At 39.0% G+C, this 27544-nt stretch overlaps 1 protein-coding gene across 2 annotated transcripts; it reads left to right on the top strand.

Annotated features, from left to right (window-relative positions):
- Positions 1 to 825: 825 nt before the first annotated feature.
- Positions 826 to 26527, top strand: UBA3 (ubiquitin like modifier activating enzyme 3). 2 transcript variants are annotated; one of them, XM_054034896.1, is made up of 18 exons: positions 851 to 909; positions 1024 to 1065; positions 4744 to 4864; positions 6720 to 6800; positions 9269 to 9351; positions 11050 to 11130; positions 13087 to 13130; positions 13413 to 13477; positions 19758 to 19913; positions 20031 to 20133; positions 21915 to 22028; positions 22309 to 22362; positions 22850 to 22886; positions 22961 to 23042; positions 24298 to 24398; positions 24533 to 24596; positions 24687 to 24741; positions 25677 to 26527. In XM_054034896.1, the coding sequence occupies exons 1-18, from the start codon at positions 890 to 892 to the stop codon at positions 25763 to 25765; spliced, it is 1392 nt and encodes a 463-aa protein (XP_053890871.1). In that variant the 5' UTR covers positions 851 to 889; the 3' UTR covers positions 25766 to 26527. The 2 variants fall into 2 exon arrangements, with proteins under 2 accessions (XP_053890872.1, XP_053890871.1); XM_054034897.1 differs by lacking the exon at positions 1024 to 1065 and having other exon boundaries at positions 826 to 909.
- The last annotated feature ends 1017 nt before the right edge of the window (positions 26528 to 27544 follow it).

The following is a 27544-nucleotide window of genomic DNA, read 5'->3' as shown; positions in this document are numbered from 1 at the left end:
GGATTTATTGTGTACATTATTGTACTTACTGAAAACGGGGAGGGAGGAGCATTAGTTTAAAAGAATGTCAATTGACATGACATTTTTACAAAGGATCAGATGAATACATATAAAGCAAACGTGGACTCAAATTAGCGTGAAGATGTGAAATGCTTCTTATTTTTCATGAAATATTTTACACCAATGCATTTGATGGTTTATAGCCCATACAGGCCACTGCCACAGGCTTGTTCCCATTGTTCCATAAACTGTAACCATCAACACTGAAATTAACATGCTGTTTTAATGGAAACAACAAGGAGTCCGGTGGCACCTTAAAGACTAACAGATTTATTTGGGCATAAGCGTTCGTGGGTAAAAACCTCACTTCGTGAATTCTAAACTATTCATGTTGCAGAAATGTGCTTGAATTCAAGGTGACTCAGAGCATGATGATGGCTAGTGCCTATACCCTTCACTTTGGCAAGGGGGGATGGTTTTTGGAGGCCTAGGCCCTACTGTTTGGCAATGAAGTGAGACGTGCTGGCACGTTGGCTCTGTGGTGAGCTATAGGGGACTAGACCCTGCACTGTGGCTAGAGGGATGAGTTCTAGGGGGCAGAGTAAGGTTGTGGGGTCCATTCCCTATGTTATTGCTATGGAGATTAGTGCTACACTGTCCTGTATTGGAGCCACGTGTCATGCGCACTCCCTCCCTCCACCCCTCCCTCCAGCACGTAGCCTGTCCGGAGCACGCCGGCTGGGACGCTCTATCCTCCCACCCGCTCTCTATGGCCTTCCCCCGTCCTGGCGCTCTAGCTGAGCTGCGCCCATAGAGGCGCTGCGGTGCCGTTGGCCGGCTTGGCCGGCGGCGGTTTGGCAGCGGAGCATTGTGGGAAGCAGAGGGAAATATGGCGGATGGCGAGGAGCCGTAAGTAGCTGGGTGTGTGGTTCCCCCTCCCCTCGGGGCTCGGTGGGCCCCGGGCTCCCTCCCCCCGGGCTCGGTAGCGCGAGACTGACCCTTCTTTTATTCTCTCTCTTTTAGGGAGAAGAAAAGAAGGAGGATAGAGGAGCTGCTGGCGGATGGGTTAGTGTGGGGCCGGGCTGCGGGGCCTAGTGCGGTGGCGGGGCCTCGGGGCTGGGGGGTAGCGTAGGGCCGGGCTGCTGGGTTAGCGTCAGGCCTGCCTGGGGGGGGCTAGTGCGGGGCCCCCCGGGCGGGGTAGGGCAGCTGCCGGCGGGTGGTTAGTGCGAGGCTGGGGAAAGTGGGGGCTGGAGGAAGTTGGTTTAGTTTGGAAAAGAGAAGACTGAGAGGGGACATGATAGCAGTTTTCAGGTATCTAAAAGGGTGTCATAAGGAGGAGGGAGAAAACTTGTTCACCTTAGCCTCTAAGGATAGAACCAGAAACAATGGGCTTAAACTGCAGCAAGGGAGGTCTAGGTTGGACATTAGGAAAAAGTTCCTAACTGTCAGGGTGGTTAAACACTGGAATAAATTGCCTAGGGAGGTTGTGGAATCTCCGTCTCTGGAGATATTTAAGAGTAGGTTAGATAAATGTCTATTAGGGATGGTCTAGGCAGTATTTGGTCCTGCCATGCGGGCAGGGGACTGGACTCGATGACCTCTCGAGGTCCCTTCCAGTCCTAGAATCTATGAAGTTGCTGTGGGATGAGTTAGTGCGAGGTCAGGTAAGGTGGAGCTGGCGAGTGCGGTACCTGGGGGGCAGGAGGGTTAGTGTGGGGCAGTTACTGGCAGGTGAGTTATTGGAAGGGGTCGGGATCTGGATACTGGGGCTTTGGGAGCCTGCTGGGCCTGGTGTAGTGAACTAGAGTTGTGGGGACTGCAGGCCCAAGTTAGCTTCTGTGGGATGGGCTGGTGTGGGGTTGGGGGAACTGGAGCTGTGGGGTGGGAGGAAGCTGCTGTGGGGTGGGGCAGTGTGAGGCAGGCTGGCAGGAGGTGGAGCTATGAGATGGGTTAGTGTGGGCTCCTGGGTGTTAAGGGACTTGGGAAATGGATTGGAGAAGAGGAATGTCCTGTGGAGAGGGGGCTGGTGCTTGGGGTGCTGGAAGCTTGGCATGAGTATGGCCTGGCAGTGCTGGGAGATGCTATGCTGCTGGGTAGAGGCAGTGGCTGTTTTGGCTGCTGAGAATTAAAGATCCAGGCTACAGAAGAGCTGCCTTTGCTTATTAAAACTCCAGACTCTATGCACCTCCCCTCACTCCCCAGAAAGTAACATGTGGGAACCCTCAAGCTATAGCCTTCCCTCTGCTTGCAACCCTCTCCCTAAAGATCACAAAACAGACCTAGCTACTTAGCCTGGGAGGTATGCTCACAGGCATTGCATGTTTATGTTTGGGATGGGGTCACAGAGGTTCTTGGGCATATTGGATGCATGCTGATGACAGGGCCCCTCAGAAGCATGGAGCTTTGGGAACTGGGAGGGAGAAGGAAAGAGTGTGGGACCTGGGACACCATAAGGACTGTGATACAGTGACAATTAAAATTACATTGAAAACTAAAAATGAGAAATTGAAACAGTTCACTGAAATACACTGTAAGATCCTTAATACAAATTTAAGTACACAGAGCTAATACCATGGTGCTGTAAAAATGAATAAAAAACATCTCACTTCAAACAACAGATTTGGCAGGTCTCCAAAATGTCTAACTCAAAACCAAATCTTACTGCCTACAGTTAACTGTAAATTAAGAAAAATGTAGTCCTCTTTTCCCCACCCCCCAAAAAAAAGTACAGTTGGATAATGGATACATTTACACTCTATGTAAAATGCACAGAAAATCAGTTCTTAATGCCACCAAGCACCGCTCTACGCTTATTTCCAGCAGAACTTTTAAATTACAGTACATAGGATACAGATTATTGTTTGTGGTGCAAATAAAATAAGTTAAAAACATCTATGAGATTTGCATTTCTTTAGTAACCATGCATGCTAAGAACCAGTGTACAACAGGAGGATCCATAGATCTAAGAGTCAGAGAGGGGCGTGTGAATTGTACATATTGCAGAAGAAAGTGAAACAAGTTTCAATTACAAAAGAGATTTTTGTGCTGTAGTACTTTTTATTAAGCCCTTCATAAATTAGTAACTGGTGTAACTTCATAGAATTAGATGATTTCAGCCCACTGTCTAAAAATAGTCAAAATATTGACAGCTTATGAAATATTCAAACAAATCCAGTTTTAGGGTGGTTTTTTTTTTTTTTTAAACACTTTATGTACTACAAGTTTTTGTACCCAAATTATAGAAAGTCTTTTGCAGAGTTATAGCTTAATTTTAAAAAATGCATCAAATAAAATTACAATGGAGTTAACCCTATTTTCCATGTTTTGAATTTTGAAAAAAGGCTATGCAGTGTCTTGCCGCTATAGCTAGGGTTCCCTCTTTTTTGGCAAGTGAGGAGGAGGGAGACAAATAAATCCTAGCAATTACTGAATTAATCTTATATTGCATGAGAAATATAAACTAGAAAACAAACGACATCTAAGGTGCCACAAGTACTCCTGTTCTTTTTACATTTCTTGCATATTCAAAGTTGGGTGTGCATGGTCAAGACTGCAAAACTATTTTTTAATTTACACAGCTCTTGCTAACACTGAACAGTAATTGTAGAGGCTGAGTTGAACTAAATTTTTAAATAGGAAATGTGTTCTTTCAGGGCAAGATTATTTGTTCCGTGTATAGATTAATTTAAAAGAGACAAGTGATCTTAAATTAAAAGCAATATTGAAGTGAGTATGCCGGTTCTGAAGTATTCCAACAAGATATTTTGAGATGTAAAATTAATTTAATTATGAACTACTAAAAGTGACCTGCAAAGGGAGGAAAAATGGGTTATGGTCTTTTTTTACTTTATGATGTAAAAGTATTCCTTAAAGCGTAAAAGAAAATTAAAACACCTCTACCTCGATATAACGCTGTCCTTGGGAGCCAAAAAATCTTACCGCGTTATAGGCGAAACCGCGTTATATCGAACTTGCTTTGATCCTCCACAGTGCGCAGCCCCGCCCCTCCGGAGCACTGCTTTACCACGTTATATCCGAATTCGTGTTGTATCGGGTCACGTTATATCGGGGTAGAGGTGTACAAATAACTTTAAAAATACTTATATTAGAATTTCAGATTGTCTGCCCTGGAATACCCTATGCTTAACTGTCAAATAGGTGCAATGAAAATGGCACCTCGTTAATTGAGAAGAAATTACTTTTAGTCTGACAGTTGGCATTTTTGTTAATGCCTTTTTAAAATGCATGGAAGGAAAACTATTAACACTCCACCCCTGCTAAGAGCTAACAGTGCCTAATATGCCTATCTGACTTATCTAAGAATGACAAAGAAAAGGAATACAGGAATTGACTTTCCTGATATTTGTAAGGAAAAAAACTCCTTCGGGCATTCTTTGTACATCAGACAACAAAAGAGCACACTCACTTTTTCTTTCCAGGTCACCTTTAGCTGATTGTAGGTAATTAGCCAGATTATTTTCAAGTGTCTATTTGTCTTTGACTTTGGTGTGTAGTTAATGGTATTACTCTGTTGTTTCAAAATTACTATCTAGCTGCCACAGTCCTGCAGATGTTTACACATGTGCTTAATCAGAACTGGATTAAAGTTAACAGATGTGGACATGTTTTCAGGATTAGACCATAGTTTGGTTTTCTTTTAGCACAAGTCATGGAAAACAAGCTGTAGAGGTGTGGCATTTTCCTTACTGATTTTTGCAGCTGAATTTACTATGTTCTGTGCAGAATGGCTGTTGATGGTGGGTGTGGGGACACTGGAGACTGGGAAGGTCGCTGGAACCATGTAAAGAAGTTCCTCGAGCGATCTGGACCATTCACACACCCTGATTTCGAGCCAGGCACTCAAGTGAGAAACATTTATTTTAAATAAAAATGTTTGTAGTGTTGTGTTGCAAACTAATGTGAACACATTTATTGGTGTACCATCCAGCAATGCAAGATAACTAAAAATGCATGTGTGTGTTTAAAGTGAATCAATTGAATCGTATGATTTTGGAATAAAGTACCGTGTTATAAATAGACTTCTATATTTTTACACTTCATTATCAGCTACAAGCTTTCTCAGTAATATGTACATAAATTGTATAGTGCATGTGGGCTATTTCCTGAAGTTCCAACTGGAAAATAGTAACTTTCTACTGGTTTTAAATAATTTTGGGTGCAGTAAGGAATTATCTCCCAGATAAACAAGGAATTAAGCTAAACATAAGTAGTCACAGTACAGTAGAACCTCAGAGTTACGAACACCCCGGGAATGAAGGTTGTTTATAACTCTGACATGTTCGTAACTCTGAACAAAATGTTATGGTTCTTTCAAAAGTTTACAACTGAACATTGACTTAATACAGCTTTGAAACTTTAAAATTCAGAAGAAAAAGGCTGCTTTTAGCCATCTTAATTTAAATGAAACAAGCACAGAAACAGTTTCATTACCTTGTCAAATCCTTTTTTAGTTTCCCTTTATTTTTTAGTAGTTTGTTTAACGCAGTACTGTACTGTATTTATGGTTTTTTTGTTTGTTTTGTTTTTTGTCATCTCTGCTGCTGCCTGATTGTGTACTTCCAGTTCCAAATGAGATGTATGGTTCTGGTCAGTTCGTAACTCTGGTGTTCGGAATTCCTGAGGTTCTACTGTATTGGGAAGGGAGGATGTTTTTAATGGGAATGAGCAAAACTCCATAATATTTGAAGGTGGGATAACTATTTGAACTGTTGCTATGAGTTCACGTGTCACACTCATGTCAATTCTGATATGTATAAAGTAGCCTTGGCAATTACAAAAAATTAAAAAGTAAATAGCAAAATAAGTGAGTCCTTTGATTTATTTTGCTTTTTGCCCACTACTTTTTGTTCCCTCCTCTCTGTATCCCTCCTACTTTTTTCTTGATGAACAGTTTCCTAGTTCCTTTTCACCTGATCATTTCTCGTTGTTTTTCCTACATTGATTTTTCACTCTTTAAAAATTCTTATTTCTTACCCTTTTTCTTCCTTTTCCTACTTTCCATTTTTTATTCTGGATTCTTAGCCTGTGCTTTTGTCATCTATATTTTAAATGCACTCTAGCTTTATGTTAAAAAACAAAACAAAAACTTTTCTCTAGGTTTTTTTTTAAGTGGTTTTTTGTTTTTCATTTATTTTTGTTTTTCTCTCTCCTTTTTTCAGTGCATTTCATTTATTGATTCTTGTTTGTTATCAAGAATATTTGTTTTATTCCTTTTTATCTTTAGTGTACTGTTCCATCAGTTTCCAGTTCAAGCTAAATATCTGGTAGAATAGTCCACAGAGAGCAATTATCCAATGCTGCAAGTATTTCACTACTCTTTAGGCCAGCAATATTTTCTGTGTCTGGGTTTACTTTCATTTTGTATTGTGTGGCAGCAAACTTTTCAGTGGGAGAAAGGCACCATAATATCTTCAAATAAATTATTTTGTTTCTGAAAGGGAAGATGGTGGGCACATTGCTTATTTCACAAGCAAAATAAAATAGGAAAAATGAAGGAAATATTGAAATCAGCAGACATCTTTTAATAAAGTTAGTCAAGGTATAAGAATTGTGTGGACCGAACAACTGGTAAAGTCCAAGATCAAAGAAAAGTTTGTTACGTGCTTAGAAGTTGTTGTAATCATACGTTTTGTAATGCAATGAGGAAATCTTAGTTTTCTCCTATTCAACATATTAATATCCTTTTTCATTCTTTACAGCCTCTCGACTTTTTGTTAAACACATGTAAAGTTCTAGTTATTGGAGCAGGAGGATTAGGATGTGAACTCCTGAAAAATCTGGTAATTACTTTGATTTTCCTCTTTTTCTTGGAATCCTACTCCTTTCCTCAGGAGATTATTCATTCAGTTGATTGTTTTTGTTCTCTGTCATCTCATCTTTGTGTGCAAGTGTTTGCAAGATGGTAGCTTACGTGTTGTCCTGCCAGTGTCTTTGTTCTGAAAAGCCTATTTCAGGGATCAGAAGAGGAGCTGTAGTTTCAAGTTAATCTCAAATCAAATTCACTATAGCAAGTGAAATAGTCAACTGATATAAAACACAGTTTAAGTATGTTAAATAAATACTGATGGTTCAATTTAAAATCTAACTTAATTTTCTTTAGACTTTTGGATGAACTTAAAGTGACAACTGAGCATCATCCAGTGAAACAAGATGAACATGCAGCACTCAGATATCCACTGTTAAATTCTCACTTGCTACTGCTGCCTAAGAACACATGCTTTTACTTTAAAAAAATAGATTTTGATTTCTGTTTAATTAGTACTTTGAATACAGCATTATTAGAGTTAATACATATAATATGGTGTTCATTTTTGGATATCAAATAATAAATGTTTCATATGTGTGCGAATATTGAATATTATTCCTATAAGAAATTGGAGGACAGGATTCTTTGTCAGATTCTTCAGATTTTACCTATTCTGCTTGATAGTTGCTCATTTTTGAGAGGCCATGTTGCAGCCAGTATCCTTTCTGGTTTATGGAACTGAACTGAAATCTTCTTGGAACCCATAATTATGGCAGGAGGGTCACTGTTCAGTAACACAAGGCATTTTCTTGCTCTGAGGCAGTGTGCTTGTCTCCATAGCATTTCAATTCTTTTTACTGCAGTTCAGACAAGTCTTCTGTGTGATAGTGTCAGGGCACTATCATTAAACTATTGGATCAGCCCCACAATAATTTTGTAGATATTATTGCGCTTTAATACCATTTGTCATTACTGAGGATGGGCTGGCCTTGCAACAGGATTGGGCAGATACTCAGTGGCAGAGAGATTAAGCCTGCTGAGTTGTCACATAATGTGGTGATTTTGCACTGCTGGTTGTACTTCAGTGTTGACTATAAGTTCTTCATGGTTATTGTCAGCTGTGATTTGAGCACAGACATGGAAAGCCCCCATCTGCATTTATCTTAACTCAGAAATGGTTGTTAACTCCATTGAAATTGTAAATACTTTTCTGCCTGAACATTTTAGAACCATGTAGGTGAGGGATAAAGTAGATTAAGATAGTTCTGCAGAGTTTACTCTTTTGGAAAGTCTGACCTTATTTAAAAGAATTCTGTCCCCTGTGGTTGTGCAGGTACCATTCACACTGTAAATCGGCATATTACCATCTTCCTTGTGCTGCAGTCAGATGGGCTAAAACAAAACAACACTAACTAAGTGTGAATGTCTCCTTCATCTTAATAGTGTTTTAAATTCAAAAAGTTTTTTGACCATTTCTAATGTATTTAACCCAGTTTTTCCAAATACCAGTTTTTGTAGTAAGTATTTTAACCAGAAAATGACTGCACTTAAATTCAAATTTATTACTTACATTAAATGTATGTAATATGCATTATAATGTCCTGTGACTTATCACATAAGCATTACAACATTAATATTTTAGATACTTTCTCATCGTACTCTTCCAAAACCAATTTTAAAGTGAACTGTCCCTAAAGCATGAAGTGTTAGGCTATGTCTACACTAGAGACCTTACAGCGGCCCAGTTGTACTGCTGCAGCTGTAAGGTCTCCCATGTAATGCTCTATGCTGATGGGAGACAGCTCTCCCGTCAGCATCATTAAACCCGAGTGGCAGTAGCTATGTTGGTGCTTCTGTCAGTAAAACTTACATTGGTCAGGGGTAGGTTTTTTCACCCTAGACTGACAAAAGTGCTAGTGTAGACATAGCCAGGGTATTCTGTAGTACTAAGGCTATCTCTGTGACATCTTGCACTTTTTTTATTAGTCTAACACAGGGGTAGGCAACATGTGCTGAAGGCGACATGTAAGTTGATTTTCAGTGGCACTCACACTGCCCGGGTCCTGGCCACCGGTCCATGGGGCTCTGCATTTTAATTTAATTTTAAATGAGTGTTCTTAAACATTTTAAAAACCTTATTTACTTTACATACAACAATAGGTTCGTTATATATTATAAACTTACAGAAAGAGACCTTCTAAAAACATTAAAATGTATGACTGGCACACGAAACCTTAAATTAGAGTGAATAAATGAAGACTCGGCACACCACTTCTGAAAGGTTGCCGACCCCTGGTCTAACACTAGAATTTTTATTGCAGGGAAAAAAGTCAACAGGTTCCATGTTATTTATGGCCATTTGCCAATCTGTGTATGGAGTTGAACACATTTATAGATTCCTTCAGATGCTGGCTTTTTATGAACCCGTTATTACTTGGAATGTTTTATTGACGAGCTATAAATATCTCACTTCCTCTTATAAGCTTTACTTTATTTCCACAGGCATTGTCTGGTTTTAGACAAATCCATGTTATTGACATGGATACTATAGATGTTTCTAATCTGAATAGGCAATTTTTGTTTCGGTAAGTGATATTTTCATAATTTAAATATTCTTAGATTTCTAAGCAAAAGGCATATGTATTAGATTGTGTGTCTGTTTAGTCCAGTAGAATGTCATCAACGTTGCTAACTAACTTTTCATATCAAGGGAATGCTCATTCTTAACTAAACCGGGAGCCCGATTCTGTACTGCCTTGCACCTTTTGTAGTGTCTTGCACCTATGCAAAGTGAATCTAAAATTCTTACTGTTCTGATTTGATAGTGTTTTACAACCAGATTGAACTCAGTTTTCACAGGTTTCAATGGCTACAAAAGATGCAAGACAGTGAGTGGAGATTAGAGTCCCTCATCTCTTAAAATATATTGGTTTATATATGCCAGATGATAATTATTGTAAATATTAGCCTCTATAGCAAACATCTTAATCTTGCCAATTGACAATATTGAATGCTTTCTTAAATACCTTTTTGCAGGCATAGATAAATGTTGAATACTATTTTAAAAAGTATAAAAGTTATTGTTTGGAAGTGTGCCGTCAAGAAAATCCCAACATCCTCTATACATAAAAATAAATTACTAGAACATGTCCTGTAGAAAACAGTCTTGAATTGGTTGAGGGAGAGACTGGAGCACCTAGGTAGGGAAGTCTTCCATCTCTAATTTCTATGAGGAAATCTGGTGGCTTTCCAAGATTAAAAAATAAAATCTAATCAATTATGGCCATAGCTGGCATGGTAGAAAATATAGAAAACGTTAATGAGTATAGTGCCTAGAGACTTGCAGTGAGATTCTCAAATTAATTGTACAATTTGCTGAACAAAGTTCTGGTTGAAATATTGTTGTAGTCTTGATCAATGTCTACAGCAAATTAAATGTAACAAATTAAGTTAGCTTATCTCAGAACCAAGATCTATCCTCGTGTTTTGTCAGTTCTAGAGAGAGAGAGAGAAGCTTTCAAGCTTACACAGATGTCTTCTTCAGGTCAAGAAAATGTACTCAGGCTGCCATAGCTAAATACCAGGTGGAACAGATTGTTTAGCATAAGTAGTGAACACTTCAAGGGACCATTCAAGGTCAAGTGGCCCATTTAAGACCCCTCCAGTCATGGGGGGAAATACATTTTGTTAGTTCTGTCCTCAGTTGCTTTTGGTGGGCGTTGCATATGATGAATTGAGAGTAAACTTTGACCCCAGACTTCTGGTTTAATACCTTCTTAATTTGATTTCAATTTAAAATTTATGTATTGTTAAACAGCATACAAAAAGGAGTTTCCTATTGGTTACAAGTATGGTGCTTTTCTTTTTTTAATTTAACAGAATAAAGCTGTTAACAAGTAATACATAAGTATCAATTAATTCACTGATGCCTAAGGTAATGGAATAAGTATTACTATAGAAGAATTTATACATATTAAAGTATCAGCTTCACAAGTAACACTTTCCTTCCTAATAAAATAAAATATCCACCAGTTTTTCAAATATTTTGTATCAGCAGCTGTTATGAAGATCTTTAAATGTGTTTAGTCTCATATCTGAAGCTTATAAGTAAAAACCATTTAACGAATGACAGGAATACGCCATAATAGTATCTGTTGTTAGATTCTCCTACAGTAACATTTCTCATGTGTAAATCATTTGTAAGACGTGAATTCTCAAAGGTTAATGATTTGCTGTTAGAATAAGAATTTTAAAAGCTCCCCCCCCCCCTTTTTTTTTTGCAGTCCCAAAGATGTTGGACGACCTAAAGCAGAGGTTGCAGCAGAATTTCTAAACAACCGAATTCCTAGTTGTGCTGTTGTACCGTATCCTTTTAGAGAAATAATAGCCATTGAAGTTAATTGTGTTTTTAAGATTGCTGTAGGTGGTCAGGCTATTTAATTTTAAAGAATCTAACTTCACTTCTTTTCATTTGTTCAAAAAGTAACTTACTAATTGGACTGATGGCTTAGGTTCTTTCCCACTGTGGCATTGTCTTGTAGAACAGCAGAAGTGTGCATAGGCACAGAATTAGTTTTTGGTGTATGTATTATGTTCTTCCTTGCAGTACGTAGTAAGAATCTGTGATACATATAAACCTATTCATCAGCTAGAATGAAATATGTTTGAAAAATTTAAAAGGCGCATTACCAGCATGGAACCTCCTGGGCCCACCAGTTATAGAGAGAGAGCCATATGTGTTGTGTTACACCCGCACCTAACTATATCCTTGTGCACTGTGGTCAGGGTGTGTAAAGGGACACACCTCTACCCACCACTCAGTTTCTTCTGATCTAAATAGGCAGCAAGCTGAAACTTGGCAGAATCAATTGTTACTCTCACCGGCCCCCTTTTTGGAAAGCTTAATGTTTTCTCCAATATTTTCATATTCAAGTTAAGGTAGTTGAGTCTTTTCTGTGTTGCCGTGGACCTTTTTAGACTACGGCTGCTCTTGGCACTGTGACCAGCACTGCACCAGCGTTGACTCTTGGACCTAAAGTGATGTCATCTCTAGCATCCAGCCTGTCTCTGTGTGCCACAGTTTTATTCACAGTCTGATTTGTCTTGTACAGATTCTTGTCTCCTCTTTTTATCTATCTTCTTTGGTTTTCAACAGGGAATTCTCCCCTGCTCCCTTTTTCATGTATCCCTTACTGTGGTAGGACTCCCAATTCAACCTCATTGCTGTCTGAGGTCTGCTCCAGGTTCCCTTCCTTTCACAGCTCTCCTATGCACTTAAGCTCAGATCATGCTCCTCATCACCTTGAGGAATATGAGGGTGAAGAGACTAGACAGCACTCTCCAGAGGGGCTACTATTGTCTTCATAGCCGATGATTTTATGGTCCTAATTTCAGTCCAAAAATTTCCAGGAATTGTGAGGCTTCTGATCACTACTTTAATATCAATATGAATAGGGTACTATATAAAGCAGGGGTGGGCAAACTTTTTGGCCCGAGGGCCACATCGGGGTTATGCAACTGTATGGAGGGCCCAGTAGGGAAGGCTGTGCCTCCCCAAACAGCCTCCCCCTCCCACTTCCCGCCCCCTGCCTGCCCCCCTCAGAACTTCCAACCCCCCCCCCCGCTCCTTATCCCCTGACTGTCCCCTCCCGGGACCCCCGCCCCTCCCTGACAGCTCCCCCCCTCCCCCCCAGGACTCCTGCCCCCTATCCAACCGCCCTCTCTTCCTTGTCAGCTGACCACCACCACCACCCCACCCGAGACCACGCGCCCCTAACTGCCCCCCGGGATCCCCCCCGCTCCCTGTCCCCTGACTGCCCTCCCGACCCCTATCCACATCCCTGCCCCCAACAGGCCCCCCGGGACTCTCACTCCCAGCCCTCCCTGTTCCCCATCCCTTGACCGCCCCCCCAGAACCTCCACCCCATCCAACCGCCCCCTCCTCCCTGACTGCCCCCAGGATCCCCCACTCCCTTACCCAACCCGTTCCCCGCCCCCTTACCAGCAGCAGGAGCTTGCAGCCGCGACACCTTGCCAGAACCAGCTGCGCTCCCCATGCTGCCCAGCGGGAGCGGCGGGCCAAAGCATAGCCTGCATGGCTGCCGGGGAGGGGCCGGGGACTAGGCTCCGTGGCCAGGAGCTCAGGGGCCAGGCGGCCGGCCCACGGGCCGTAGTTTGCCCACATCTGATATAAAGTGATAATGATACATCATTAAAAGAGTTTACTGATTTACTGATTTTGTGTTTAACCTATATTTGGTTATAATACTATAAAAGTACTAATTACCATAATATAATTCCTTTACTGCATATACATTCAGACATTTTAAAAAAATTCAGGATATGGATGAAACTTTCTATCGACGTAAGTAGCATGTGCAAATATACAAATTCTCCACTTGTGCTTTGGGAAAGCACCGTAGTTGTTGATGGTTGCCATTTTTTGGTTAAGTCAGTGTTCGCTTTTTATTGTTTGTTTCGAGTGAGCAGAAAATACTATTCACTTAAAGCCAGAACTTTTAAAGTGAAACTTTCTTATAAACTACATAGCATAGCTGAGTTAACTTCATTCCTGTTGTGTGAATAAAAGGTATTGATTATTTAAAGGAAAATACACTGAAATTTTAAATAACATTTTTTCTTCTAGAATTTCATATTATTGTATGTGGTCTGGACTCTATAATTGCAAGAAGATGGATAAATGGCATGCTGGTAAAGACTTTATTTTAATCTTTCTAAAGTTAATCATTATCATTTGAGTATAGATAGCTAAATTTAAATAGCTTTATGCAAAATAGCATTAGTATGGAACAAAGGGTGTTAAAATAGAATTGTGAAACTGGTTAAGATAATTGTAAAGACATGTTTTCCATTATATTTCATATTTGAGTATATTTTCATTTTGATGTATGACGTTAAACCTCTAACTCCTTGTGAATCATGATGAAATGTATACCACTCTATTACATTTTGGGAAAAATGTCAGTTTACATGTAAACTATAAATGGATTTTAATGCCACTGAAGCCAGCTCATCCTTTTTTCTTGAATGGCTTACATGTAACGAGTTCCAGTTCCTGTTGGACAGCTATCTGTATCACAAAACCAACCAGTATAATTGGCACTAGTTTGGCCCATTTTTTGCATTCTGAAAGGCCAAGGGTTAAATAAGCATGGAGACTTAACTCTCTCTTTTCACACCTAGAACTGGTCCCTGTAGGCCAGAGTTGAGATACAGTGACAGGCAGCATGGAGAAGTTTGCCTTGCTGCTGCCTGTGCTAATGTGTTCTGTGAATAAACAGAGTTCTGACTTCCAGGCTGTCAATCCAATGCTTTTAGTGAGCATTACATTCACTTCAAAACAAATAAAAGCAGGATCTAATTTTAAACTGATATAAATAAGGGAATTCAGGTTAAACTGTTTTTCCGTTACTACTCACCAATTTATTCCTTGATGTTGGTGTTTATTCATTGACTCAGTGGGATGAGTTAAAGATAGAGCTGCCTCTATTTCTTTGAATTTTCTTGCTCCTGTGAGTTTTTTATATTTATCTTGTATTACTTTGGATCTTCTTCTTAAATTCTTTCAAAAAACAGCAAAACCTTCTGACACTTTATTTTGGGGACTATGCACTTAATAGTACATGAGTGAGACAACTGTGATTTTTCCAATGGCATTTTAGTGGTACCAGGTAAAAATAATACACTAAGGGCACATCCTGCTCTTTGTAAACATAACTTATCACAGTTGTGTAAAGCAAGCAGGATTTGGTCCCAAAAAAGCTAATTATTTTTTAGTATGGGACTTTCTTGAGTTAAGATAATACTCTGACAGGAGGCAGCAAGGTCTAGTGGACTTGAGCATGGGACTGGGAACCAAGGTTTCCTAAATTTCAGTCCTGCCTCTACAACTGACTTGCTGTGTAACATTTTGATAACTCACTTAATCTCTCCAGGCCTCAGAACAAATTATGGCACTTGGCAAATGTATAAGAGTGTGTCTTCAGCCACACCCCTTAGAATTTAGCAAGCTATCCCAGTACGAGTCTAATAGCACCATCTCCAGTACATTATATGAGTCTTTAACCGCACCATTTCATTGCATGTGTAAATCTGAGATGTTTACACCTGCACTAGTTAATCGGTCCTCCTAACACAATTCCACAGTGCTCTTGCTCATCCTTCAGTGATCTCTCTAGACAAGGACTCCTTGGCATTTGTGTCCCATGCTCAGTGCATACCGTGGCAATCCTACATGAAGTTTTACACCTGTATATAATGTTCTACATTCACCTGCCATAACAAAACATGAACTTTGTAATCATTCACTTCTGTGCAATCACTGTGTTCTTGTGCTAGCTTCTGCATTTGGTTCGGAAATACCTTCAGCAACAGTTGTCTATGATTGTGCAGCTGAGCCAAATGTGTTAGGGCTGTTCTCAATATCTGGAGTGATGAGGGGATCCATTCTGAGCTGATTCTCATTCCAGGGCACTTTTGTTTATGCCACATGTCACAGCATCTGGTCAAGCTTGGAATAAGGCATAATGCAAAGCAGTACTGGGATAAAATTAAGAGCGTGAAAGAGTAGTTCATTTGGATCCAGAACAACACATGAATGTCTATGGAAGGAAGGCAAACCTTTCCCCATCTACAACATGTTAAAACATAGTCTTGGGCCAAGACATTCACTGAGCCTCCCATGTCATTGGACAATAGAGAGGCATCCTGGTGGGGCAGGAGAAGTGAATTGATCAGCAGAAATTGGACTGGCAGGTCATGAACCTGGACTTTATGGATCTGCTGTTGTAGATCCCAGCTAACAGTGTTGGAATAGGGGAAGGAGCAGACTCTCCAGGTAAGGTGTAGTGTTTGTTTATAACTTAACTGTATGCTTGAGTTGAGAGAAATGAGGTCCATATGTTAGTGATTCATTGCTGTTGTGTGGACAGATGCTGCGGCCATTGAGGCTGGAAGTCTTCACTCTTTCCACATCCATGGAGAGTAAGTGAGCAGAGTATTGAGCCCCTCCTATGAGTGCTGTTTGGCCAAAAGATCGATATTTTTCTCCCCTCCCCAAAATGTGATGGCGCATGCTGCCCTTCACAATCCCCTCCCCCACCATCATTCTCGTAGCCAGATCCTGCCTTTCTGTTCTTTCTGCTGGTAGAGAGACAAGTTGGTTGAGGTAATATCTTTTATTGGACCAAGTATTTGGGTTAATAAGATATTACCTCACCTACCTTGTCTCTCTAATATCCTGGGACCAACATGGCTACAACAACTCCATCTTATGTTGTCAGATTGGCGACCTTTAAGCATAGAAATTCCAGTGACCCCATGCTTCCCGTTGAGTGCTGTGCCCCATATAATAGCACTAAAGCAGCATGAAAAAAATATTAAAATGTAAAAGTTTCAAATACCCATTGATGGTATTAAAGCCAAATCCACTTACTGTACTTTGTAGCTAGTAGACATCAGTGACCTGAGTGGATCAGTCGAATCTCTGTCCAATAGGACCAAATCATGTAACTAGTGCTGATAACGTTTATTTTAGCTACAGTCTTTCTCCAATCTCTGGGTGTTAGAGTAGTGAAATGCTTGGTTGTTCACTCCTGTAGCTCAGCAATGAGGTTGTTAGCAAACTAGCCTTTCATGACCCCTCCCTAAACCAGGGTCTCGGCACTGATAACGTGAAAAACTAATCCAAATTGTATTGAGGTAACCTAGGGCCTTTGATTTCAGGATATACAGAACCACAGTATTCACCAGTGTATTTAACAGTAAGTGTGTGTAAGACCTTGTGCTAAACTGAACACCCCCTTATTCTCCTCACAAAAGTGGCAAAAGTTACCTCTATTCTCGCAAAAAGGACACTTATTTCAAATTTTAGTTCTCCCTATTTTAGTGGTGGGCAGCTGCCAGTGAGACAGATTAAGATTAAGAGAAATTAAATATCCCTGTTAACCCTGCTGCTTTTCATTCCTCTCCCCCCCCCACCCCCAAGTTGCTATTAGAAGGGGGAGGAGACAGCATATGTTAGCAGGAACAAAGGAATCTAATGTTAAGATCAGCTCAACAACCTTCATAAGAAGAGATCAAAGATTGATAGCTTCCCTGCGTTACAGAGGGAAGCTTGATTGCTGGAGCCCAAGAAGAGGAGATGACAGAAGAAGTGAGCTTGACAAATTTAGCTGTTTATTGAGAACAGCTTAGAGTGTGGAAATCTGACAGTGTAGGAGCTGAAGGATCAGAGACTACAAAACTATATTGAACATGAAAAGGAAATAAGCTGGCTGGAGATAGCATTCCATGGCAGTGCAGCAGATGATGGGGAATAGGGTGAGCCTTTTTAAAAAATGAATGCCTGACATTCTCAGCCTGACTGTGTCTACCACCAGGCTTGTTCCAGCAGAGACCCCTCTAGCAGTGATGCCTTCATGAGTGTTCCCCTTGCCCTGGAATACCTACTCTTTCTCACTTCCTGGCTTGCCTTCCAACAGGACAGCTGTGACAGCCTAGTCCTCAGCCAATCTCCAGCATCACCGTCTGTAGTTCTATTACCTGCCCACTTCCTTCTTCCCACCCCCTATTTGTTGTTGTGATGTCTGACCTTGGGCACTGTGAAGACACATGATTGTTGTGTTTCCCCTTGCACATGTTCAGTTTTTTATAGTTGAATAAAACTTGTTTTAAAATATATATTGTGTGAGATGATTTTGTTTCATGTACAAGTGATTTAGTGGAGTTGTATCCCCTCTCAAGCTCACCATCAAAAAGTATTGATTAACTGTTACTAGTGTAAGAAGTAAATTGACTGTGATTATAACGATCAGCATTGTCATTCCCATTTGCTTCACTTGCAAAATACTAGCGGAGGGCATCCCTAATATTAGCATGTTGCTTACTGGCAGCGTTTGTGATATCCTTAATCAAAGCATCTGGATCTGGCTGGTGAAATGCCAAATCTGCATCTGCCTGCTCTATCCACTCACTAGTGAACATTTCCCTTTTGCTTTCATAAATGCAAAATAAGTGAGCAGATGACCTTATCAGTAGCAGTGTAATTTCTCTTCAGAAGGTGTCTCCATCTTGCCTTAAGGCTGCAGCCGTTGTGGCTTTGCTGAACCAACTAGTTGAAGTAACACCTGTCACTATGTAGTAATCATGGGGCAGACACAATTACGGTATATGGTTTAGGGCAAAAAGAGTGCATTTTTGTACATTCCAGAGCAGTCTAGAATTCTTGAAAATTAGCTCAATCACGTATTTTGTCAGGCCAGCTTAACGCTGAACAGTATGTTTGTATGATCCACCAGGGCTTGTGTTCCCATGAGGCCAGTAGCTTTTTTCAGTCAATATCTACATTGCTTGAGTGAGCACAGAATGGTGCCATCTACAGCTCTAATGCAGTTAGTGAAAGCTAGCTCAAGAAATAATTTTGGGGGACATTTATGTTGATCACATTCCTCTGTAAAACTGATCTTCTGTGATACACGCCTCCAGCACACAGGCCCCCTTTTGTGGACTTGCCAAATCTCACGTGTCCCAGTGAGCAATGGTTGCCCACAGTTTTCGGCTTCCACAAGGAAAGTGGATTTCTCTTTGAGTGGATTGGAACTTGTGTGTTGTTATGAGTTCTTGTGTGAGAGAGAAACACACACACAAGTCTCCTTCATTAGAGGTGTTCTAGCCGCTGTTCCTCATCGCTGGTTTCTTGCACAACCCTGTTTCACAAGTGATTGGACATGTCATGGTCCAAAAATATTTCTCGGTCAATAAAAGATGGCAGCCACCTGAGCTAGGCATGAATGTGGATGCAATGTCCTGAGAAAGCCAAGCATTCTTGCTCAAATGTCTGAAACTGATTTTGCCACTACGAATACCACTCCTGAAAATGTCCATGTCGTCTGAGAGGATACCGAGTTTACATATGTGATTCTTGCATGTATTTAACGGCTTCAGCAGGATTCTTGAATAGATGCGGACATTGTACTGTTGATGGATGTTTGGCTTGTGAGGAGTTGGAAAATAGGGAGCTGAGCAACAACTAGTCAACTGATAAAATTGAATTATGTGAATTTGCAGTGTGTTCTTCGATGTCTGCAGTATAGACTTCTAAGCAGAGTGTGGTTCCTTGTAAACAAAGGTGACAAAACTGGAACTGTTGTAGGTGAAAGCCTGTTTGTGTCCATAGTTGTAGCCATTTTCTTTATTAAACACCAGTTGCTTAAAAAGGCCTGTGATTCTATGGATCTTGACAGTAACGGCGAGAATTCAGTGTGTGGGCATATTATACTTACTTAATCAAATCAGATTGAATTGTGAACACACACTGAACTCTTTCAGAAACAAACCATACTGGAAATGCTTAGCTGTTATGTTTCATCTTGAAATGGCTCAGTCACCTACCATATGTAAGCGTTCTGTGTCTGTTTCCTCATCTGTACAATAGGGTGATAAGTTATGTACCTACCTCCGCATATGTTTTGGGAGGTTGGGCTGGCTAATGTTTTATTGCGCTTTGCAGATGTAAAGTGCTAAGTATTTAGGCATAATACAGTTTATGGGACTTATAAGGAAGGAATCTTGGTCTGCATATTCCCTTGACGTCTGTACAATATACAGTACATACTGTGAAATATTTATATCTAAGCATAAATAACAGGCTAGTTTGTATTTTGGTCATATATAATGGTGGGTGAATTACTTTTTTTATTATTTTTTTTTATTTCTGCAGGTTTAATAACATTGCTGTTCTACTTGACTGTAGGAACAACATTCCATGAGAAATGAATTTGAGGTTTAAGTCTTGTGTATCTAATAACAAATATGAAAGTGGGAGGATGTATAGATTATTATAATTACAATACCGAATATTTTTTAGCATGCCATGTTGTATTATATCTTTAAGTAATAGATGATTTCAAAGGAACTTTTTGGATCTGGTATAATTTTTTATGCAACTTGTACAAACTTGTAATTTTAACAGATGTCATTTTTAAACTATGAAGATGGCATGTTAGATCCAAGTTCCATCATACCTTTGATAGATGGAGGAACAGAAGGCTTTAAAGGAAATGCTCGTGTGATTATTCCTGGAATGACAGCTTGTATTGAATGCACACTTGAACTTTATCCACCTCAGGTAACTAAAATCATTGATTTTTTTTTTCCTCTGTGTGTTCCATTTCTGCCACTTCTCCATTCTCTCCTGTCCCTTACAGAATATATGTTAAATCATTTTATGATCTTTCCTCATCAGATCAATTTCCCCATGTGTACTATTGCATCTATGCCCAGGCTGCCAGAACATTGTATTGAATATGTCAGGATATTGCAGTGGCCCAAGGAACATCCTTTTGGAGGTAATCAATGCACTGCATTTTATTTTATTTTTTTTTAAATCAATGATCTGATGTGACTTTTAAATAATCAAAACACTTGCTGCAAAGTAAGAGGTGTAAAATCATACTTTAATTCAGTAAACAGTTTGTTTTAATTTTGCACTTTATTTTACCAACAACCACTGGCCAAACTTCACTCTTGGATTAAAATCCTGTGTGTCAGTTTTCAGCCTGAAGCAAATATTTTACATCTGCATTAGAAAGAAAACAATAGACTGATCATGTTGAATAAACAGTTATTGATCTCTTGTTCATCACATGTTGCTTATTCTCTTTTTTACTAATCCACAACTGCCATCAGCAGAAAAAAGAACAGACATGATTGTTAGAAGCCAGTAATGAAACTGTCTATTGCTAATGTAGAAATACACAGATGTATAATTTCGGACTGAATGTCTGTTGTGTGAATGGTTCCATTGAGAAAGGCCCTTTTATTATGCTGAATAATTGATATGTACTGATTCATGTTATGGTAGCTTGTTATGGTTTTCACTGCTTATTACAGTAATAATAAACTTAGTTTGTGACAGTGGTTTACTGACTTTGAATGGTTATTTAGATTATTTTAATGAGTTTAATACTATATCACTGTCAAAGTATCTCATAATTTTTAAAACTGGCTTCTATTTTCCATTCATAATAAACCCTTGAAAGCTTAAATATTTTTTCTGAACTTTTGTTTCCCTTGTGTAGACCTATAACTTTGCTGCTATGTTTGATTATGATTGCTGATATTTGCATACTTCTTGAGGGGAAAAAAAAAGTATTGAGACTTTCAGGGGGTGTGAAGAGAGATGCAAATCTTGCAAAGTCCATGTAATTATTTAAGAAAAAAAGTAGTTCTAATATTTGGTCTAATAATCTTAACATCGCCCTTAAAAATATATGGTCTCAACTCTTAAGAACGTGCAGGGTTTTTTTCCCCCCCAGCAGCAAAACTGTACATTTAAAGTTAGTTATACTTAAAAATTAATATTGGGGAGTATGAAAATGCACACTTAAGGTTAGTTAACATTAACTCTGCCCCTTGGCCGCTATCCCCAAAATAAACAAAAATCAGATAATCTTATCTTCATGTAATGCCCATCATTGAGAAGCAATCTAATGTAACTACCCGACGTTTATTAATAGACTGATTATTATACCTTTTCTCTTGTAAGCTAAATGATAGATATTTCTAGCTTAATAACGTTTTAATCCTGGAAGTTCCCTTTAGGAGTTTAAAAAGGCATTGAGCAAATCTCAAATATTAAACTCTCCAGAACTTGTTCGCTTTGGAGGGATCTTCCTTTTTTTCCCTGGCGGGAATTGGCCATATAGAATGGACTGTATTGGAGAGATTTCTCTCCAGGCCAGTAAATGGATTCCTTATCCTCCCCAGACCAGCTCCCTCTTCCCACATAGGTTTTTTTCCCCTTTCTGTTCACTCCAGCCTTCCCTGTTCTATTCTTCCCCCACCCCACAATATAGTTCCCTGCCCATGACTCCCCTATGCTCCCTGTCATGGCCTCCATGTCATGACCTTGCAGATTCTATAAATTATGCATCAGGGCTCATAAAATGTATGGAAATCAGTTTTAACAACTAAATTGTTTTGCCAACACCATCTCCAAAACCGTGCTAATTCTCACCAAGACTAGTGGATTAAAACAAATATAGAATTTGTAGGCAAAAAAAGTAGATGTTGAAGAGCCATTATAAATTTAGATAAATGTGTCTGTATATCTTTAATTTTCCTGTAGAGAGTGTTCCTTTGGATGGAGATGACCCTGATCATATACAATGGATTTACCAACAATCTTTAGAAAGAGCATCACAGTTCAATATTAAGGGTGTTACATACAGACTTACTCAAGGTAAGAGAGAGCAGTAGTTGGCATTTCGTTGAGTGTGTGTGGACAGTAACCTCTTGCAAATGGCAACAATAAATACCAAGAAAAATACCAAGGTACTTCAACAGCATTTAGATACAACAGTGATAGACGCTATAGAAATGCGCAATATAGGAAAGTGTGTAAAGTGATTTAGGGTATAAAGTGCTGCAGTCAAAACAACCACAAATTTTGGCTAACATAGTCCTTTATATGGGGAAACTATTTTGGAAAAGGCTTAATGCTGTATGTTTTGTCTTTGTAGGGGTTGTTAAGCGGATCATTCCAGCTGTAGCTTCTACAAATGCAGTCATTGCAGGTACAGTAATGCCGAAAGGAAAATCTTTGGCTTTCATTAGAAGGTTCCCAGGCATCTGAGTACAAGTTTCCCTTACTTTGCCCATCCATTTGGGGTAGTGAGCTTTTTCATGAGGTAGCAGTTAAGGACTACAGGGTGAGAGTGGGTAGCGTAGGGGTTTTCTAGTTAGCTAACTTTTCCTTTTATTATCCCATTTTCTCTACATGGCAGCTACACATGATCTTGCATAATTCTGAGTACTTTCTGTGACTTGAGAGGAAGCAAAAGTTTTGGAGGTTGCACTGACACCTCAAAAATGTAGAGATAAAAAGTACAGTGCAGATCTCCAAGACTGTCTCAGATGACTACCAAGTCCACCACATATTAGTGTGTAGTACTACCAGCTAAGTCTCTGAGAAACCTTTCAATCTGTTCAATCAATTTCGATTGTGTGGTTGTGTATATTTTGAGACTGAGAACAAAGCAACTGTTTTTTTTCCTTTTCCAGCTGTATGCGCCACTGAAGTTTTTAAAATAGCAACAAGGTAATTTGTTGTTTTTAATATAAATATTTTCAACAAACTTATTTGTATAAACACTAACACATTTCTCATTGCAGTGCATACATTCCTCTTAATAACTACTTGGTGTTCAATGATGTAGATGGATTATACACATATACATTTGAAGCTGAAAGAAAGGTTAGTCCTGTTACAGAAGAACCTCTTGGGCTGGCTGGGTTGTTTCCTGATTTTTATAGCACCTGTTGCAATAGCCGCTACTTACTTATTTGCTGAACTTAAAATTCAATTCTGGTCCCCACCATGTAGTATCTAAATATCTCCCAAGTTCTGTATAAAAATAGAAGTAACAGTATGTCTGACTTCTTTTCCATGGAGGAGTAGCCTGATGAGTATACAGGATATTTTTGGGGGGAGGGTTGGCCTTGTAGGCAGTGATGTGCTAGATCCACAGAGCAGCTAGACTATTCAGATTTCAAGGGGAATAAATTAAGGTCAGTTGTTGCTGTCTGGGGGTACATCAGATGTCTGGGATATGGCAAGTGTACTAGACAACCCTGGGCACTGTGCTGTTACTGTGGGAAGAAATCTTTCCGTTGGTCCTCCAGATGTTACTGTGCTGGTGCCAAGCAGCCAGGCAACAACTGCATTAGAAAGAGGAGCATTTGATAGTTGGGGTAGGCCTAGGATCCACCTATCACACACCAAATTACCAATGCCCATCATAAAATAAATACAAAATACTGATGCTTTATTTAAGAAATATTTATATCTGTTGGGCCAAAATTTCTCACTGACTGGGGGAAGAAGTTCCACATGCAGGAAGTATTCTCCGCCAGCTATTTGTGTTAGCGTTGTTGCTGCATCCAGTGTTTAAAGTAGCAATCCCTGTCTAGAAAGGTGAGCCAGGTGACTAAATCCCTAACTCTGGCAATTGCTTTTGCTAATATAGCTGGAGGAAAACAGTTGCTGAACCTGGAAAGCAGGATCAAGGAAATATTAACCCTCTGACATCAAGAATCATAATTCACAGAACAAAGTACATAGCCTTAAGGACACAACAGCAACTGTTGGCATTAAGAGGTTAGGACAACATAGTTAATTCAGTAACATACAGGATTAACCCTAAACTTTAAACCAAACAGAATACAGATTGACTGTACCTTTTTATATGTATTGTTGTATGTTAGTGACTAACAACCTGATTCAAAGCCCTTTGAAGTTAATGAAAAGGTTCCCATTGACTTCACAGAGTATTGGATTGGGTACTTAATCTTCACAGAAGTATTAATTTTGCTAGATCCACGCGTTTATAAATTTTGCAAATAATTGTAATAGCGAAGATCTACATTTTACATCATTACTGGTACTGATATAAGTATATTTGAAAAAGTCTATTAGTATAAGCTTTATTACTACACTTTTTTTTTGGTAGGAGAATTGTCCCGCCTGCAGCCAACTCCCTCAAAATATAGAGTTCCCTCCATCAGCAAAACTGCAGGAGGTCTTGGATTATTTGACAAATAATGCTTCATTGTAAGTGTGCAACTATTCTGATTTCTTTGATTAGTTTTTAGAAATTTGAAGTTTGCAGCATGTTAAAATTTGATTTTTCAAACTGCATTTTATCCTGATAGCTCTCATATTTTACTTTCATGTTTTTCATACAGGCAAATGAAATCTCCAGCAATCACAGCAACTGTGTATGGGGGGAATAAAACACTCTATTTACAGGTGATCAGTACCTGCTTGCTTTTGCTTAGTTAACTCATTTTCATTTAAGTTTGGCTTGGTTTAATTTAAAAAAAATGTTTTATTTTACAGACGGTAGCTTCAATTGAAGAACGAACAAGGCCAAATCTTTCTAAGACACTGAAAGGTATTGCCTAATTGAGTCACGCAGAATATCAAGACATACATATAAATCAGAGATATGATTACTCAGTTTTAGTGCTGTTTTGTTTAATGCCTCTGTAGAACATATTGCACATTTTGCAATAATAGGAGCACTTTAAGCAACAAATCTTTAAAATTACATATAAATTAAATAAAATTAGTATCTGATGAAGTCATTTTAAGATATGTGCAAATATGCAGATTGTTGGATTGTCATAAAACGAATGGATTTGATTTATTTGTATCTGGGATTATTATTCCCCATTCCTCTCTCCTAATTGGGATTTTTTTGGAGGAGGAACTGTAAGGATTACCTACTACAGAACAGGATTTTCAATGCAGTTAGCTGTCTGCTTCTATGGAAAGAAAAACTAAATTGCAGAAGACGGAGGAAGTAGAGAATTTTTCTCGGTTACCCCCTCTCCTTACATTCCCTCCACTCTTCCTGTTCTGCTGCTCTTCATTTTCTATTCTCTTCTAATTCACAAATATGGATACTATAAACCTATACGAGGGTAATAACCCACCTCCTCACTCACTAATTCCTGCAGTAGAATATGGTTAACTCCTTTTCATACAGTCAGCCTTGTCGTTAAAATTATTTTGGAGATGAGCACTAACTCCTTTAATAGCATTCATTATTTGGGCAGATGTCATTAGAAAAAAATATTTGAGTCAGCAAAGGATGCTGTGAAACTTACATTTTCCTTGTTGTTGACAAATATCTTCTGCTAGTCATCTTCTTGGTTGAATTAACACTGAGGTTGTTATAGCTAATGAATTACATATAACTGAATTCTGATAGTGTTGTTTAAGCCTTTGTAGAACTGTAACTCAATTTTGTTTTTTGTTTTTTATTAAGCATAGATCTATTGCATACAACTTACTTTTTTTTTTTTTTTTTCCCCCCTATTTCAGAGCTGGGGCTCGTGGATGGTCAGGAACTTGCAGTTGCTGATGTAACTACACCACAGACGATGTTGTTCAAGCTTCATTTTACTACTTAATTTAAGCCTCATTAATCTTCACATACAGTGAGAGAATTCTGCACACCATGTAAAACACGTTGTGCTCTATGTGGATGTTCAGAGTAACCTAAAATGTCCCTTTTAAGTACTAGCCTTGCTGGAAGTTAGATTATCCCAGGTGAATCACTCTTATTTTAGAACTGTCCTTAGAAGCCAATATTTGGTGGATGGTATTTGTATAAATACTCATTAATGTACAGAACTTGATGTATAGTGATAATTTTTTTCGGTTTATGTGTTGATGTTAAAATAATGCCAACACTCCTTCCTACACTTGGACATTTTATGGTGGTCAAAGGAGTTGTTCTCTGCTTGCACTTGAACACCCATATCTACAAAAGAATATCCTTTAAGGAGAACCATGATGATTTTAAATTAAATTTTAGAACCCATATACATTTGCTGAATCTTATATTAAAACCTGTGGGCAGTAGAGTAAAATAAGCATTGTATGTTTCCTCCTTTATTTAATATTCATTTTTATTGACCTGGTAAACAGATATTAAGTATTGCAGAGGGTTAAATCACTTTGTTTACAAAATATGGAAAGACAATGTAATTAAATTAAATGAACATCTGTGCATGAAAACAAAGTATTTTTCATGTTTATATTTGCAGTGAATTAGCGGTTACTATGCACAATAGTTCAGTCAAAAGCCCACTGATGTTCAGGATTGGTGAGTTATGTTTGGTTATCATTGATACTCTCAAGGTATTTATTAATAAAAATATAAAGATAAATTGTTCTGCAGTATGTCAATGGGAATTCGGGACAATATGTGACCATAAGAAAGACAAAAACATAAGATTATGTGGTATCACTTTGTCAGTTAAAAGAGCTGTTTCTGTTACCATAACAGGTACAAAAGGTGAGAGAGTGAGTGTGTCATTTGTGCACAAATTAACTCAAATGGATCTGAAATCTGTTGTTTTATATGATACATACCTCCCTTTCTCTTCTTAAAACATTTTCTCCCATCCCAGCTTTTAGAGATGTATAAGTAGAAAGAATTTGAAGACCATACACACCGAAAACAGTTGACATGGCTGAAATATTTTTAAATATGGCACTTAGATGAAAAAAAATTCATAAATCTTTACCAGTTTTGACAAGGTGTAGTCAAAAGAGAGAAAAAACTATTTTTAGCCATTTGAGCCATAGTAGGTGTCATTCTTAGAACTGACACTTTCTAAAAATTGACACACCTTTCTAAATAAGGAGTAGGCCCAGCTTCCCTGCTTTTATGATTCTTGTAGTGAATAGACAAAGGCTGATTGCCCTCATATTAAAAAATATCCTTTCTGTACTCCTGATCAAAACAATCAAATGTCCCGTCTCAATTTTCCTGGCCCTTTGGAGCTGTATTGCCAATTCCAAGCATTCAAAAATCAGCAGTCAGGCTGCAAAAAACATGCTTTTTTTTTTTTAATTGCCTTTTGGCATTTTGTACCTGTAGCATACACTGGGTTCAGGTATTTCTCTCTCTCTCTCTGTTCCCCTCCACCCCCAAGAATCTGTGCTAGAAATTTGCCCTTTTTAAAAAATGAAAGGGAAAGTAATCACGCCTGTAGGAAGGCGGCTGGAAGAAATACACCTAAGGGTGTATCTTGGGATCCTTACTGCTACCCGACTCTCCTTGCATCTGCAATTGCCCAGTCATTGCATGGGGCCAGGTCCTGGAAGATAGGGTGACCAGACAGCCAGTGTGAAAAATCAGGCCACTTTTTATTTCCCAATGCGGTAGATGGAGGGAGTAA

The sequence above is a fragment of the Malaclemys terrapin genome, chromosome 7 (genome assembly GCF_027887155.1).
Source record: "Malaclemys terrapin pileata isolate rMalTer1 chromosome 7, rMalTer1.hap1, whole genome shotgun sequence".
In the NCBI taxonomy this organism is placed as follows: domain Eukaryota; kingdom Metazoa; phylum Chordata; order Testudines; family Emydidae; genus Malaclemys; species Malaclemys terrapin.
Note: the sequence above shows the minus strand (reverse complement) of the source record. Positions and strands in the feature narration are given on the sequence as shown.